Here is an 18,418-nt window from a genome sequence, read left to right as displayed (position 1 = left end):
CAGAGAATGTGGTAAAAGCAGTTAGCTTAGCAATGTTTAAAAATGTTTGGATGATTTCCTAAATAAAAAGTCCATAAGCCACTATTAAGACGGACTTGGACTGGGGATCCAAGATGGTCGTCTGACCAGACGTGTGTGCGAGAGCTCCAGAAGCTTACCTTTGAGGATTGGCGATATGGAGCGCTCCCCAGGCATAATGGGGAAGAGAAAAGGTAAAACTGCTGCTCCTACCTCCTCGAGCGCAGTTAATGTACCCACCATATCGCAACCCACGCTGGAGAGCTTCGGAATCCGCCCACCGGGAACGCCGGCTCAAACTTCTAGAAGTTCCATAACGCTATCTTTGGAACACAGTACAGAGGGAGCTACATTGAGCCCCCCTTCCAGTTTGACCCCTCCGCAACCTGGAAGGAGTAGCGGAGCTGAGAGAGGGCCATACGAGGGAGCGTCCAGAGTTGGCGACTTTCCGACGGCTGTGGGAGGACCAGCCCTTGCTTCTACCCTAGGTACTATAACAACAGAAGGGGGTTATTTATCCCTAGGTATAATCCAAGGAGAGTTTTCCCCTGGATTAGTAAGAGGTTCGTTAAAACCCGAAAAAGTCACTATGGACACTCTCCGGGAGGCCATCCAAGGGGTAAACACATCTCTACAGCAGATATTGAATTATGCCCAGACTGAAATAAGTCAACTAAAATCTACTAATGCACAGGTATCCATTAAGGTTGAAAACCATACTGCTAAAATGAAAATTTTTGATTCTGAATTAAAATCTATGCAAACTACTGTGGTCTCTGTAATTAAGGAAAATAATGCCCAGGCACGTAAAATGGAGTATATTGAAAATCAGCTTAGAAAGAACAATCTAAGATTTTTGAATTTTCCTTCATCTTCGTTTATTCCACCTACTGAACTTTTGAAAAAGTATTTCTTAGAGATTCTGGATATTCCTTCAGAAAGTCACCCTCCAGTGACTAGAACACAATCCTGCTTATAATCGAACGAGAAAAACGCCCAAGTTCCGACCTAAATCGGGAGATGGGCGTTTATCTCACAAAACCGAATAAAGCGGTATAATCGAAAGCCGATTTTTGGACGTTTTCAACTGCACTCCGTCGCGGATGCGGACAAAGTTGATGGGGGCGTGTCAGAGGTGTGGCGAAGGCGGAACTGGGGTGTGGTTATCTGCCGAACAGAGATGGGCGCATTTCACAGATAATGGGACAAAAGTATGCGTTTTTAGCTAGAATTTAGGGCACTTTTCCTGGACCCTGTTTTTTCACGAATAAGGCCCCAAAAAGTGCCCTAAATGACCAGATGACCACTGGAGGGAATCGGGGATGACCTCCCCTGACTCCCCCAGTGGTCATAAACCCCCTCCCACCACAAAAAATGATGTTTCACAACTTTTTATTTTGACCCTCAAATGTCATACCCACCTCCCTGGCAGCAGTATGCAGGTCCCTGGAGCAGTTGTTAGGGGGTGCAGTGGACTTCAGGCAGGTGGACCCAGGCCCATCCCCCCCTACCTGTTACAATTGTGCTGCTTAATGCTTAGTCGTCCAACCCCCCCAAACCCACTGTACCCACATGTAGGTGCCCCCCTTCACCCCTTAGGGCTATAGTAATGATGTAGACTTGTGGGCAGTGGGTTTTGAGGGGGATTTGGGGGGCTCAACACAAAAGGGAAGGGTGCTATGCACCTGGGAGCTCTTTTACCTTTTGTTCTGTTTTTGTAAAAGTGCCCCCTAGGGTGCCTGGTTGGTGTCCTGGCATGTTAGGGGGACCAGTGCACTACGAATCCTGGCCCCTCCCACGAACAAATGCCTTGGATTTATTCGTTTTTGAGCTGGGCGATTTCATTGTCCATTATCGCTGAAAAGCAAAAACGCCCAGCTCACAACTTGGCGAATAAAACATGGACGTCTAATTTTTTCGAAAATACGCTTGGGTCCGCCCCTTCACGGACCCGTTCTCGGAGATAAACGCCCATGGAGATAGGCGTTTCTGTTCGATTATGCCCCTCAATATCTTAAAAAACTCACGCGACCAACAAATAGAACACCAGAACAATTGCAAAATCTGAATTTAACTGATTTTCTTGAAAGGTCTGAAATTTCAGATCGAGCTACATTGCTTGTAACTTTTGCACTGGAGTCGGACAAAAATTTGGTATTGCGTACTTATTTCCGGAAAATGAATGCTATCTTTATGGGAGCTAAAATTTAGATCTTTCCAGATCTAGCGAAAGAAACTATAGTTAGGAGGAAAGAGTTGATGGTTTTTAAACCAAAAATTCTTTCACTCGGTGGAACTTTTTTTGTTAAATTTCCTTGTAAGTGTATGATTTCTTTGTATGGAGTTAATTGATGTATTGTAAGCCACATTGAGCCTGCAAAGAGGTGGGATAATGTGGGATACAAATGCAATAAATAAATAAATAAAAATAAAAATTACCTTTTTTCTTCTCCCAAAAGATTACAAGAATTTATTACTGCTAGAGAGAATGTGAGGGATACCCCTGAAATGGTAACTTCCAGTTAAACGTACTGTCTAGGCTGTATGCTCCTAAATTCCTTCTGGTCAATGTGATGTATTATATAATGTTTATTTCTGATATGTATTTTGATACGTGGATTTATTTCCTATTCTTGGATCCACCTATTGTGGACAAATTATTTTAAATTTTTCTTTCTTATTATTAGATTTACTGTATTATATAGAATATTGTGAATTTCTAAAGCATTTTGATGTAATATCATCTTTATGTGATTATATTAAAATTAATAAAAGATTAATGGAAAAAAAAAGACGGCCTTGGAAAATCCACTGCTTATTTCTAGAATAAGTAGCATGAAATCCATTTTACTCTTTTTAGATCTTGTCAGGTACTTGTGACCTGAATTGGCTTCTGTTGGAAACTAGATAGTGGGTTTGATCTACCTTTATTCTGTCCCTGTATGGCAATGCTTATGTCCCTATGTTATTACCAACTAAGGTGGCAAGGACATGTCCTTTAGTGGCCCCACAACTCTAAAATAAGTTGCCTGAGTATATCTGAAAATAGGTAGATATTTTGGACTTTCATAAGAAGGTCACAGCATGGTTATGGAAGCAAACATTTACCCCCCCCCCTCCCACATTTACTAAGCTGCGCTAGCGGCTGCCTTGCGCTAATGCCAACACAGCCCATTCACTTTGAATGGGCTATGTTGGCATTGCTGCACGGCTTAGTATACAGGGGGGTTAGAGAGAATGGATGAGGTAAGGGGGAGGATTCTTTGGGTTAGGCGTATATTTTGTATTGGGTTAGAGAGTACAGTAATGGTTTATTTTGTGGGAAATGTATATGTTGGATGATTTTATCAATGTTGTGAATTGCCTTGAGGTTTTACTAGAAGTGATTAATAACTTTATGTAATATAACTACTTCCATTGATAAGAATAGATGCTTATTGAAATTCATTACTCTGGGCTGGGGGACCAATTTGGAGAAGCTTTTTCAGCTTACATGAATGAGAATGGAGTGCAAAAGCAAAAGTTGGCCTGGGTCATCACAACCCCTTGAGCAGATCCTGAAGATGATCAGTAAACTCCAGAGGAAAGTTAGACTGAGATAAAACGGGTGAGAGGGGGGGGGGGGGGGACTGTCCAGAAACAAAGCAGATGGACAGAATTTCTACCAAGAGCGGGAGACAGAGAAAAAATATGTAAATTGAAAGCGGGACGATAAGTGAGAGCCATATGGTATAAGAAGGTTAAGGAAATGAAAAGCAATCCAATCCCATCTGGAATCTTTTCTTATGATATTTCCGTACAGTTCTGTGCTTTCACAATTGGTTTAGGCTGATAGACAGAGGAGGGCAAACACTAGCATTTTGGAAGGCTCTGAAATTCTCAAACGATCTTACATAACCAGGTCATTGGATTAAGACAATATGCCCCTAGATTTATTTAAAATAAGTACTGCAAAATGTTGTGGACAAAAATGGATATGAGCAAAGAATATACACAGAAACATGACCTAAATATACAATATCTTTGGAACCTGCACATCAGGTCCACTTCTAGGAGAGGATCATCAGATGTTCCACTTTTGCATCATTTTGTCAAATCTTTTATTTTATTTGTCATAGATTTATATGGTTAAATCTGACGTAAAGGATTCAAATTTATGTTGGTTCTACATAATATTTTATATTATACATGGTTAAGCTACCAAACACAAACATTTTGGAATTAAATCTGGAATTATTTAATTTAAATATTGAAACTCCCCCCCCCCCATGATATTGAGGAGCATTTTCGATAGAATGTGTAAATCAAAATTTGGATGTTTTACAAAAACAGGTCTAGCTCAAAACGTCTAAATTTTAGTCCTAGACATTTTTGTTTTGCTCCATTATGGCTGAAAGATGTCTAAGTCTTAGGAAGGCCCAAGCCCCACCTTGAACATGTCCCTGGCATGCCCCCTTGAGATTTAGATGTTCTTCTGATGGACTTCAGAGAAAAATGTCTAAAAAGAGGTTTCGAAAATACTGATTTGGACGTTTTTGTGAGATAAACATCCAAATGCAGACTTAAGTCACTTTTTGGACATTTTTCTCTTTAGAAAATGAGCCCCGTGGAGGGGCGTAATCAAACGCGAACGCCTATCTCCATGGGTGTCTATGTCCGAAAACGGGTACTTGAAGAGGCAGGACAGACCGTGTTTTCAAAAAAATGAACGTTTTTCAGCTGGGCGTTTGTTTTTTTTAGCGATAATGGAAACTAAAAATGCCCAGTTCAAAAACATCCTAATCTGAGCCATTTGGCCATGGGAGGGGCCAGGATTCACAGTACACTGGCCCCCCTGATATGCCAGGACACCAACTGGGCACCCTAGAGGTCAGTGCGGTGGACTTCAGAAACAGCTCCCACATGCATAGCTCCCTTACCATGGGTGCTGAGCACCCAACCCCCCTCCCCCAAAACCCACTACCCACAAATGTACAACACTACCATAGCTCTTAAGGGTGAAGGGGGCACCTACATGTGGGTACAGTGGGTTTTGGAAACCTCCCATTTACCAGCACAAATGTTACAGGTAGGGGGGGGATGGGCCTGGGTCCACCTGGCTGAAATGCACTGCGGTACCCACTAAAAGTGCTCCAGGGACCTGCATACACGCAGGCCTCTAGGACTTGTTGCTGCTATATAACATTGGCACACCGGTTGACACCTGAAGACTAATCTCTCCGAAAACGTCCTTTATTGGAATAAGCACGCTTACTCACAGTTAACTGCAGATCAGAGGTTGTGCCCCACTGGCAACGAGTCCAGCTGGTACTGAGATGAGCAGTAGGTCAGAGCAGTGGCGTAGCCACAGGTGGGCCTGGTTGGGCCAGGGCCCACCCACTTAGGGTTCAGGCCCATCCAACAGTAGCATATGTTTAGTGGTAGTTGGTGGAGATCCCAAGCTCTATCAGCTGAACACTTCCCTTTCATGGTAAGCCAAAGTGGAAAGAAGCGTTTTCCCACCAGCTGAGATTTTTTTTGGTGGTGGTGGTGAACACTTTGTGCCCACCCACTTCTTGCCTAGGCCCACCTAGAATCTGTTGTCTGGCTACGCCCCTGGGTCAGAGCTGGCAGAATGGTGTACAATGCCCTCTTTCAGCCACATTCAAGGTAAGAACTAAGTTCTGTAACGTGGCTAACACGTGAAAGGGATCTAAAACTGGCTTACAAAAATGGCCACTACCTCATGGACTACCGGAAACAAACAGGGCACACTCTGACCCAGTAAGCAGGGGGAAAAGCACCATGGGAGTAGAGTCTACCAACTACCAACATCATGAGCATTTAACACAAGCTAGTGGAATCATGGAGCCCAATACCCTACACCCACCACAATGCATTGCTGATGTGACTCTGCAGTGCGCATAACAGAAAAGGTGTCACACTCATCCGAGAGCCACATCAGAACCAGGGAAAGGCTGTCACAGGATAGAACACATTCTGCTGTCATGGAGGTGGCATTTGAGGCTGGCATAGAGGCTGGAAAAAAAGTTTTTAAAGTGGGTTTTTTTTGGTGGGAGGGGGTTAGTGACCACTGGGGGAGTCTGGGGATGTCATCCCCGATTCCCTCCAGTGGTCATCTGGGCAGTTGGCGCACTTTTTTGGGACTTGTTCATGAAAAAAAGGGACCAAAAAAAGTGACCCAAAATCGCGGTAAAAACGCCTTTTTTTCGATTATCAGCTAAAGACGCCCATCTCTCTCCTTGGCCGATAACCATGCCCCAGTTCCGCCTTCACCACGCCTCTGACACCCCCCTCCCCCGTCAACTTTACCCATTTCCGCGACGGATTGCAGTTGGAAATGCCCAAAATCGGCTTTCGATTATACTGATTTGGGCGCCCACGGGAGAAAGAAACCCATCTCCCGATTTGGGTCGCAATATAGGCGTTTTTCTCTTTCGATTATAAGCAGGATAGTCAGTTAGGCAGTCTATCTCTATAAGTCAGACTTCTGAAAGTGCAGTCATAATTATATATAATAAGCTATCTGTTTAAAGTTAAAACTGCTGTTTCTGCATTTACACTAAAAAAGATAAGTTGTGTGGACAGTAGCTGAATATTGCAGCAATCCATATAACATTTGCCTCAGTCCTGCAGGAATGCCTCTGCCCCTACTCAAATTCTATGAATACATTTTGGCAATATATTAACTCATATGCCCAAAATGTATCCATTTGTTGGAAGCTGATTTTCAAATAAAAGCACTTTAGGCAGTCAGAAGCCAATGATGACCACATAAATGCTTTTGACTATCAACCACTAAGTGTATTAGAGTCAGTAAAGGGTACAAAATCTGTGAAAAGTGTTCATGGCAGCTGCCTGGTTGGAAGTAAAAAGGAATGGAAGAAAACTGCAGGGTTGATGAAAATAACTTTAATTCCATTTTTGCATACTTTTAGCAAACCATGCTTCCAATTTAGCGTGCAGTTTAGCTATTGTACATTCTGCATCTCATTACCTTATTATATTGGAAGTAAAACTTCACCTAGTACTAAATAAAATTATTGCTAAAAATGTTTGTGCTGATTTTTACTATATTATATCAGTTGTATTGTTTGTAGAACCCATAATTAGTATTATAATAACATTTTCTATTGAGCCAGTAGTTTTTTTTCCTGTTCCTTTAGGTTTCCTTCTTAACTGAAACTGATGTCTGACTTAAGATGCCATTAAGTCCTCTTTGCAAATACTTATGGTTTCCCCATAATTTTATATCCTCTTCCCAGCTTAATCCAGCGACAATCATTGGCCAAGAGCACAGACCATGGCTCCCTCCAGAATCCAGCTAACATAGGGGCCCTTTTACTAAGCTGCGGTAAAAGGAGCCCTGTGCTATTAGCAGTGGATGTTTTTGCCAGAGCAGGTGAAAATAGACAAAAATGAAATGGCCATGCAGTAAGTTCGCATTTGCCATGTGGCCATTTCGGGAGGGGGGAGCACTTACTGCCACCCATTGAGGTGGCAGTAATGGCTACTGTGCTAACCCGGTGGTAACCGGGCAGCATGCAACACTGCCTGATTACTGCCAGGTAACCCCCTGCGGACATATTTTTTCCATATTTCCACTAGCGTTGGAAATGGCATACGCTGGGGGTGGAACTACCACTGGCACCCGCATTGGGCTGGTGGTAGTTCTGGGTTGCCATATAGCAACCCTTTAGTAAAAGGACCCCATAGATCCTAAGCCTACCCATTATCTCCTCAAACCCTTCTCTCTTTCATTTGCCCTTTGGGAAATGGCTAAGACTCCTTCCTTCCTTGGCTTTTGGGTACTGCCTTGTCAACATCTTCCACTCTAGCCAACTTAGAGAGTAGAGACTGGACTTGGAAATTGATCTGAGGTTCTTTGCATGACAGTTTGCAGCTCTTCTCAATGTCTAAACCAATACGGAGAAGGCCAAAGGAAGACAAGGAACGCTGCAAGAGTTACATGTTGATAATGATTTTTATTGATTTATTAACCCAACATGATTGTGTTTTGGCATGTACCTGTGTCAGGGGGCCTTAAGTACTGTGCAGTCAAAAATCTATGTGTGACAATCCACATTTATTCATTCTCACACAAGAAATTGTTCCACTCCGATGCTCCAGCCTCAATCATATCTACTATAATAAAAAGCACCTCCAACGTTCTGAAGCTGACTCCGTGGCAGCAGGGCCGTGCCTAGGGTCTCTGGCGCCCCCCTGCAGACTATCAGTTGGCGCCCCCCCCCCCCCATGTGGCACAAGATGCAAAGGAAATAGGAGCTGAAAGATGGAGTGCATCTTTGTGGGATTGCTCAACAAATGATCGCTCACCACTTGCCACACTGACAGGAGAAGAAGGCAGGACACTGAGGGAACCAACGAGTGGGAAGGGAAGGGAGACGTCGGCAGCGCTTTCACTGATGCTGCTGCGACCATCGGAGCCTTGGAGATAAAAGGTTTAAAGGCCTCGGCGGCGCGGAGCTTAGGTAAGCGGCGAGGGTAAGCACCACGGCGGCGCCCCCCTGCAGTGCTTACCCCGCTTACCGTGTTGGCACGGCCCTGCGTGGCAGTGAAGGGTTTGAAGGGTTTGTGCTGCCTGCTGTATCCATCTCCTGACCTGACGTTTGCGTGCTTTCTGGTTCATCACAACCAGCAGTGACCAATCATTGGAAGGGAATGCTGCAGAGCTTCTAGGCAAAGGAACACGATGTCATACGCATGAGGGTGTCATTGTCCCTCCCTTCCTCCCTCCCTACCTTCCAGTTCCAGGCCCCCTCCCTCCGAATTTTAAAAGTCATCTTCACTTACCAAATTGGGTTTATAGTGGACAGCAGCAGCGGTAAAAGGCGTGCGGCTCGGCCCTTCTCTCTCTCTCTCAGCTCTGGTCCCACCCTTGCGGAAACAGGAAATGAGGGCAGGACTACAGCTGAGAGAGAGAGAAGGGCCGAGCCTACACGCCTTTTACTGCTGCTGCTGACGGCCGCCGTAACCCCAACTTGGTAAGTGAAGATGACTTCTAAAATTCGGAGGGAGGGGTCCTGGAACTGGAAGGGAGGGAGGGAGGAAGGGAGGGACGACGACCCTGGAACTGGGAGGAAGGGAGGGAGACCCTGAAACTTGGAGAGAGGGAGGGAGGGGGACCCTGAAACTTGGAGAGAGGGGGGACCCTGAAACTCGGAGGGAGGGAGGAACCTGAAACTCGGAGGGAAGGGGAACCTGAAACTCGGAGGGAGGGAGGGGGGAACCTGAAACTCCGTTCCCTGGAACTCGGAGGCAGGGGACGACCCTGGAACTTGGAGGGAGGGAGGGAGGGGACGACCCTGGCACTCGGAGGGAGGGAACGACCCTGAAACTTGGAGGGAGGGAGGGGGGACGACCCTGGAACTGGGAGGAAGGGAGGGAGGGAGGGCCCATGGCACACACTGTTATTCTCACACACACACTCTGTCTCTCACAGATACACTCGCATCCAGTCTCACTCTCTCTCTGTCACACACACACACACATTCGCACATTCACTCTCTCTCACACAGTCACTCTCACACACACTCTCTCAAACATACACACTCCGAGGAAAACCTTGCTAGCGCCCATTTCATTTGTGTCAGAAACGGGCCTTTTTTACTAGTGAGTTAATATTTAAAAGTTATAACACTCTAAAAAACAAACAAGAATTACATCTCACTAGTATCCGGATTTTTAAAAAGTTTGGATAAGTTCCTGGAGGAAAAGTCCATAGTCTGCTATTGAGATGGGGGAAGCCACTACTTGCCCTGGGATTCGTAGCATGGAATGGTGCTCCTAATTGGGTTTCTGCCAGGTACTTGTGACCTGGATTGGCCACTGCTGGAAGCAGGATACTGGGCTAGATGGACCATTGTTCTGACCCAGTATGTCTATTCTTATATTCTTATGACATGATTCCATGGTGTTCATGACCACCTAGATATGCCGGCTGCATACACATATGTATTTTAAATTGGTTTTTTTTTTTTAGTCTATTGGCATATCTGGGCAATCCTGAGCAACAGGGAGTCATATTGTAGACTTACATTATTAGAGCATTATAATTTTTAAATATCAGCACATATGATTGATGCTGGAGCATCAGAGTTTGAACAATTTCTTGTGTGAGAATGATTAAATATGGATTGTCACATATAGATTTGGATTGCACGGTACTCAAGGACCCCTGACGCAGGCACATGCCAAAACATAGCCTTGGTAGGTCAATAAGAATCATCATCAATGCAGCATTCCTCATCTTCCTTTGGCCTTCTCTACTTCTGTTTGGACAATGAGAAGAGCTGCAAACTGTCAAGCAAAGGACCTAACTTCAATTTCCAAGTCCATTCTCTCTACTCTTCAAGTTGTCTAGAGTGGAAAATACTGAAGAGGCAGCACTCACAAGCCATGGAAGGAAGAAGTCTCAGCCATTTCCCAATGGGCAGATGCAGAGAGGAGGCTTTGATGGGATAATGGGTAGATGTAGGATCTTATTAGCTGGGTTCTGGAGGAAGCCATGCTTTGCTTGTCTTTCTTTGGCCTTCTCTGCTTCTGTTTTGTCTTTGACATTCTGCAGAGTATGGTTCTACTTCTTCTTTTCTGGTTTGCAGTTCTCATTGAGCCACTATACCAGCCCATGTTGCTCCCTCTTGATGAATTAAGATCATGCAGTATTAAAAGATGACAGTACTGTGTTTGTTTTATGTTTTATACTTATCTTTGTGGAAATAAGGGTCAGTAAGCAGACTAAAACAATAATCACGATTATACACTTATCTTTAAATCAATGAAGTCTTTGACATTTAAATATATTGTGAAAATCGGAAGATTTTCTGGTCCTAAACGGAAATTATAAGCAGAAAGCCCAGTCACAATAGGAGAGAATTAGCATAAAATGACAGTGCTGATGCTATACAGTCTCTCTCATCCAGAAGAGGAATGCAATGGGAGGTAACTTCATCATTCTACAGGCAGGAGTAAGGAGAGGGGGACATGCTGATTCAGCGGACTGAAAGAAAAACAGAGACTGTGCGAAAGGCGAACCAATCCTAACAGTTGGAGATATGAGAAGCAGGAGAAGGAACAAACAAAGACAGATATTTCTGGGATTTGCAAAAGCTGTGTCCTCACGATTTATCTCCATGATGAGCTTTGTGGATCTTTTCCTCTTGTTGGGTGCTGGGGTACCTGAGAGAGGCATAACTGGTCACTCTGGTTCAACCTGTAATACAAAGGAGAAAGAAGCAGTCAGAAATGGTGGGCCAGAAACAGGGCTGTGCCAAGGGTCTGTGGCGCCCCCCTGCAGAAGATCAGTTGGCGCCCCCAGCGCCCCCCGCAGACAGACAGTTGGTGCGCGCACGCCCCTCCCCCCCGTGAAAATGATTGCTGCCCTCCCATCCACGCTCCTCTCTCCCCTGCCCTCCCGCTCCCATGTCCCAACTGCCCGCCCTCTTCTTCCCCCACAAGATCCCTTTTAAATTTACCTCCATCCGGCAGCGAAGGCGCAGCATCAGTGAAGGAGGCGGCGCTCCCGACGTCTCTACTAGTCTTCCCTTCGCTCAATGTCCCACCTTCTTCTGACGTCATTTCCTTGACGTCAGAAGAAGGCGGAACACTGAGTGAAGGGAAGACTAGTAGAGACGTCGGGAGTGCCGCCTCCTTCACTGACGCTGCGCCTTCGCTGCCGGATGGAGGTAAATTTAAAAAGGATCTTGTTGGGGGGGGAGAAGAGGGCGGAAAGTTGGGACATGGGAGGGCGAGGTAAGCATGGTGCGTCGGGGCGCCCCTCAGAGGACGGCGCCCTCCTGCCGTGCTTACCTCGCTTACCGTGTTGGCACAGCCCTGGCCAGAAACTGAACCACAGACTCCTGAGGAGTGAAAGAACCTTGTCAAAATTCATATTTATATTCAGTACAACTTTAGAGATAAAATGTTTTTTTTATATGAAAGAGAATACTGACTACCGTTTTTCTTGTATTTCTGTGCAACTGAATGATTGACTAGGGACTCCCCGGCTGAGACATGGAAAAACAGGAGTTCTTTTTGCTCTTGTTCAGATTCATTATGAAAGACAGTGAGATATCGACATGAGTTTCAAACGGGGCTTTTTTTGAGGGGGTACTTGGGGGTACTGAGTACCGGCACCTTTTCCATTGTCTGCTAAAATTAACCCATAGACTCCAAGTTTTAATGAAAGAGCTCAGATTCTACACACCAATTCTGCCTTGTCACAGTTTCTGTGACTGGTTGCAGGGGGCCTGGGTATTGTGGGGTGGGTCCCTCAGTGATCACCTCACCCCTGAAGGGTGGACTAGCATTTGAGTACCGGCACCTATTTTGCTAGAAAAACGCACTGGCTTCAATCCTTTGTGGTTAAATTCAGATGCTGTCATTGAATAAGTTCTTGACAGAATATAATATTGATCCCTGCCTTATATATTAAAGAAGTGCTGGGGGTGGGGGTTCAGAATTAATATATTCTGTTTCTCTCCCCCTTCCCCAATTTGTTTTCTTAAAACAAATAGAAAAATATTTTTTTAAAAATCCTGAATTCAATGATCAACAGTCCAGCGAGACCCTGCTGAGCTGCATTTCCTATTCTTTTTTGGCTCCTTCCTGCCATTTGTTAAGAGCTTGGTCATTGGTGAAGAATTATAAAATCACACCTACTGAGAAGCATACAGATGTCTTGAGGTGTAATTCTGTTTAAGATGCTCTGATGCACTTTTTGTCCTCAACATACAATCGGCACTATATCACAATCTAAGAATCATAGTAATAAACAGCAATCTTAGGGGCCCTTTACTAAGGTGCGTGTCTACAGATGCCCAATGCATGCCAGTTTGGAGTTATCGCCCGGCTACCGCGTGGCTCTTGCGGTAATTTCATTTTTGACTTGCATCCAATGCGTGCATCCAAAAAATAATTTTTATTTTCTGGAGAATATCCGCAATGCGCACCAAGTGGCATTTGGCGCGCATAGGTCATCACCGTCTAGTTAACGCGTGAAACCTTACTGCTAAGTCAATGGCTGGTGGTAAGATCTCAGACCCAAAATGGACGTGCACCAATTTTTATTTTGCCGCTCATCCATTTTCAGCAAAAATTTTAAAAGGCATTTTTTTGCAGGTGCACTGAAAAATGGATCTGCGTGCGCCAAAATCACACACCTACACTACCACAGGTCATTAGTCAGCACACTTTAGTAAAAGGACCCCTTATTGACCATCTCTACCATGAGCTCAGTATGATTTACAACAATATGAGTAGCAAAGCAAAATCCTACTCATTTGAGTGGTAATATGAGAAAACAGTAATTCAACATAGTCATTGGACATAATACTAATGAAGAATGTTTGCAAGAAACCAAAGTTTTCAACAATTTCCTGAATCTAAGGTCTTTTTGCTCACAGCTTAGACCTAAAGGTAAAGAACTCCACAGGGTCGGAAATGTAGAGCTAAAAAGTTTCTTCTGGGTAGAAACAAGCCAAGTAGAAGCAGTAGAAGGAAGTTCAAATTTATTTGTTGATCAACCGCTTAGATGACGACCCAAATCTATATCTGAATTTCTGGACAATACTCCGACTTAATTCTAGAGGTTTTTTTTTAAATGAATCTGTTTTCAAGTGTTGTTTTTGCCCATTGATGAACTTGGTAGTATTTGTACAGCAGTAAATTATGGGAGCAAATTATATAACTGTGTGCATGCCTAAAAAGTATTCTTATGCTTTTTTTCCCTGGGCACACTTTGTTGAATATACAAAACAAAAATACGTGTGTATTTCTCTTATGAAAAATACTGCTGAGAATTTATGAGCTAACATATACCCCTACTCTTTGGAACCTACAAATTTTCTGGGAGGAACAAAAATCTATCTTTGATTTAAATACTCTTACTCCCTCAGGGTTAAACAGTGAAATAGATTTTTGTCCTTTTCTGTAAAAACAATACACAGGTCAGATATCAAAGATACACTCATCCAGTTATGATTCACGTCATTTTCAACACCTTTAACATTTTTTGTACTAACCTATGCTTCCAGTTCACCATACTTCTTAAAATTTGGTGTGTTTAACTTCAGTAAGTATGTATATGGGCATAACAGATTTGTTTTCCTGTTCTTCAATAACACATTCACCAGGGCATATGTTATAATTCATCACACATCTTTATTAGATATATATACCCTTGCTTATTGTGCAATCATATCTTATCTAAAAGATTTTCTTTTAAGTTATGATTTTGCTCAAAGTCCAAACACTGCTATTTTTTAGTTTCTTTACTATTTTTCTGTTTCATTCTCATTCTACTTTTGGCTGAGTTTTAAGGCATAAAGATTTATGCATTCTTTTGTTATACCACATTTGGGGGCCCTTTTACATGGAGGGGCATTTTAGAAAGAAACATCCAAGTTGGGATTTGGACGTCTTTGTAAAACATCCAAATTCGGGGGGGGGGGGGGGGTGGATGGACCGTATTTTCGAAAAAAGATGGACATCCATCTTTCGTTTTGAAAATGCCAAGGACGTCCTTGGATTTGGACGTCCTTAGAAATGGACATCCTTAGACATGAACGTCTTCGACTTTTGGCGATTTTCAAAACCAAAGATGTCTATGTCAAAAACGTCCAAAATGCAAGCCATTTGGACATGGGAGGAGCCAGCATTTGTAGTGCACTAGTCCCCCTGACATGCCAGGACACCAACCGGGCACCCTAGAGGGCACTGCAGTGGACTTCAGAAATTGCTCCCAGGTACATAGCTCCCTTACTGTGTGTGCTGAGCCCCCCAACACCCACTACCCCCAACTGTACACCACTACCATAGCCCTTACGGGTGATGGCACCTAGATGATGGTACAGTGGGTTTGTGGTGGGTTTTGGAGGGCTCGCTGTTTTCTCCACAAACGTAACAGGTAGGGGGGGTATGGGCCTGGGTCCGCCTGTCTGAAGTGCACTGCACCCACTAAAACTGCTCCCAGGACCTGCATGCGCTGTCATGGACCTGAGTATGACATCTGAGGCTGGCACGAAATATTTTGAAAAATGTTTTTTGAGGTCGGGAGGGGATTAGTGACAACTGGGAGAGTAACGGGAGGTCATCCACGATTCCCTCTGGTGGTCATCTGGTCATTTCGGGCACCTTTTGGTGCCTTATTCATTAAAAAAACACGTCCGGTTGAAAACGTCCAAGTTTTACTTTAGGACGTCCCTGCTTTTTTTGATTTTGGCTCAAAGATGTCCAAGTGTTAGGCATGCCCAAGTCCCGCCTTCACTACTCCTCCGGGACGCCCCCTTGAAATTTGGACGTCCTTGCACGGACTGCAGTTGGAAATGTCCAAATTCAGGTTTCGATTATACCAATTTGGATGTCTCTGGGAGATGGACGTCCATGTTCCGATTTATGTTGAAAGATGATCGTCCATCTCTTTCAAAAATGAGCCTGTGAGCCATGTAGGCATCTACGCATGCCCAACGTGCACCAAAATGGAGTTACAGCATGGCTACCATGTGGCTCTTGCGGTAATTTCATTTTTGGCATGCGTCTGATATGCGAAACCGAAAAATTTCAAACGTGCGCATCGGACGCGCACCAAGTGGCATTTGGCACACATTGATCATTGCCACCCAGTTACCGCATGAGAATTTACTGCTAGGTCAATGGCTGGCGGTAAGGTTGCAGACCCAAAATGGACGTGCAGCAATTTTGATTTTGCTGCATCCATTTCAGGCAAAACATTTTTTAAATGCCTTTTTTACAGGCGCGCTGAAAAATGGATTGGCACGTGCCCAAAACCCATGCCTACACTACCGCAAGGCATTTTTCAGCGCTCCTTAGTAAAAGGCCCCCTTGTTTCTTAATTTTTATGTCTGTATAACGTATGTTATCATTAGCCTGATACATATACTATTTCTCCCCCTTGTTCTTTGATGCCTAATGCAATACATTTCTACACATAGCCACATAAATCAGTGGTCCTTATCGTTTTTTTAGTTCACTCATGAGTTCGCTGTGGATGAGACAGCATACGATTACTGTATACATGCCTTTAAGTTTTTTTCGCAGTGTTCCTTTATAAGTGCAATGAGAACAGCAGTCTATTTCTCTTCTATATATACACACAGCTGTTAGTTCATTTATTTGTATAATTGAGGATCATGCCACTTTGAACATTCTTTTATTATTTGTAAGTTTCAAATAGGGTTTTGTTTTTCATGTTTTGCATATTTTTGAATATATTCTTTTTATTTCCATCCTACATCTAGTTTTAGTTTTATATCTCTCCAAAGCCGGAAGAAGTTACCTTATATTACTACACCACTAGTTTTATTACTTTGTTCTGTTTTCATTACACCACTGTTCATACTGAGGAAATTATATCATTGTCTCTCTATATGTCATTTTTGGCAGTTTTGGCACCATTTTGAACTTTTAAAAGATGATACCCTGACCACAGTACATTTTTACTTGGTTCATAATCGACAAACACAGAAGAACAAAAGACTTCCGCACAGGAAATCCAAACCAAGCAAATACAGCGGGGGTGACACGAATGATGATGCAAAAACAAAACATCCAATGGACTCCTGAAGCAGGCTTCTGTGGTTGAAACATGATCTGTGTCGAGTCCGTTTTACTTTGAATAAAGCTTCTGATGTGAACTCTTTGATTCTATTGGACGTTTTGTTTTTGCATCATTGTTCGTGTCACCTCCGCTGTGTTTGCTTTACTTGGTTCATAAGCCACACTATTAGAGGACGCACAGATCTTCTATACTTTATGTATGGTCTTTTTCAAGGTAAAAAAAAAACTTTTTCACATTTTTTTTTACTTCACTCGGGGTCGCTTTTGTTTCTTTAGGCGATATGCCATTCTTATCAATAGACGTTTAAATCTTTAGATTGGCCTATTTTAATATTCAGACTGACCATACAGTTCTATACTAGCATCATCCCCGGGTCCTTTTTTTCATGTTAAAGTGTACAGCGCTGCGTACACCTAGTAGCGCTATAGAAATGATAAGTAGTAGTAGTATTATGTTTATTTATATTTTGGATTTGTTTTTTTACTATTGTGCATATCACTATACATTATCGGAGGTTTGCATATAGTTTTGCCTATGTAACCCTATTATTTAAATAGAAAACGCAATCTTTCAGTGTATACTATGTGATGGTGTAGACATCAAACAATTCGAACTCTTTGTTAAGTTAATCACAGCATCATCCTTAGACCATATTTACCTTTAAGCTTTTACTGTATTTTTGTAAGCTTTTTCAATTTTCGGATCAGCAAGCCCTTCCATTTTTAGCATTAGTTTTCTTTCCAACAATACTGCTGCTGTTTTTTTACATTTTGTTTTATTATCAATATGCCTCTTTGGCAATGTTTATCAAGATTGCACACCACTAGTAGTCTGTTTATAATGATGCATTGTCTGACCACAGCAATTTGACATATATAACCCTCTGTACGTTATCGACATTCTGTCTAAGAATTGCATTTTTTTTCAAAATGGAGCTCTTTTTTTAAATGAGGCATGGAGATTTTTTAACTCATAACCTTTCGAATAGTATATGCACAGAGCATGATAGGCATGGAGGGGCTTTTTCAATATGACGTCTAAGTCTGACTTTGGACGTTTCACTCAAAATGTCCAAAATCTGAATAGAAAAGAAGGTCATTTTCAAAAAAAGGTTTTGTGATCTGGACGGGTTTTTTTTGGTCCATTTTCAAATTAAAAATGTCAAAGTGTGAAATACACAAAATCAAGCCATTGGGATGTAGGAGGATGTATCTTATCTTCTCTATCCCATTATAAAATCTTTTGTACTTGTCCCCTACCGGACTTGGCAAATGCCTTTACGGTATTATGTAAGCCACATTGAGCCTGCAAATATGTGGGAAAATGTGGGATACAAATGTAACAAATAAATAAATAAATAAATAAAACCAGCATTTTTAGTAGACTGGTCCCACAGACATCCCAGGAGATAAATGGGGCATCCAAGGGGGCACTGCAGTGGACTTCAAAAACATGATCCCAGATACACATCTTACCGTTGCTCCCTTATTTTGTCTGCTGAACCCCCCAAAACCCACTACCCCCAACTGTACACCACTACAATAGCCCTTATAGGTGAAGGGGACACCTATATGTGGGTACAGTGGGTTTCTGGTGCGTTTTGGAGGGGGCTCACAGTTTCCACCACAAATGTGACAGGTAGAGGGAGATAGGGACCTGAGTCTCCCAAACCATGAAGCACTGCACTGACCACTACACTACTCGGTTTTCAGCCAATTTATGCTGGGGGCTTCTTGAGGCCTTTCCTCTTTATATTAATGATATCTTTATATTAATGATATCTTTATCTTAAAATTGCATATT

General features: G+C 43.1%; 1 protein-coding gene across 1 annotated transcript in view; it reads right to left on the bottom strand.

Annotated features, from left to right (window-relative positions):
• The window catches only part of MYOZ1 (myozenin 1), an 86,239-nt gene that overhangs the window by 57,508 nt on the left and 10,313 nt on the right, over window positions 1-18,418 (bottom strand). Inside the window, exon 2 of the mRNA XM_030203401.1 lies at window positions 11,161-11,251. Coding sequence (XP_030059261.1) covers window positions 11,161-11,230 — 70 coding nt within the window. The 5' untranslated portion in view covers window positions 11,231-11,251. The remainder of the gene's footprint in view (window positions 1-11,160; window positions 11,252-18,418) is intronic.

This window comes from Microcaecilia unicolor, chromosome 5 (genome assembly GCF_901765095.1).
Source record: "Microcaecilia unicolor chromosome 5, aMicUni1.1, whole genome shotgun sequence".
NCBI classification, from domain to species: Eukaryota; Metazoa; Chordata; class Amphibia; order Gymnophiona; family Siphonopidae; genus Microcaecilia; species Microcaecilia unicolor.
This window is presented reverse-complemented; position numbering and strand designations above follow the sequence as displayed.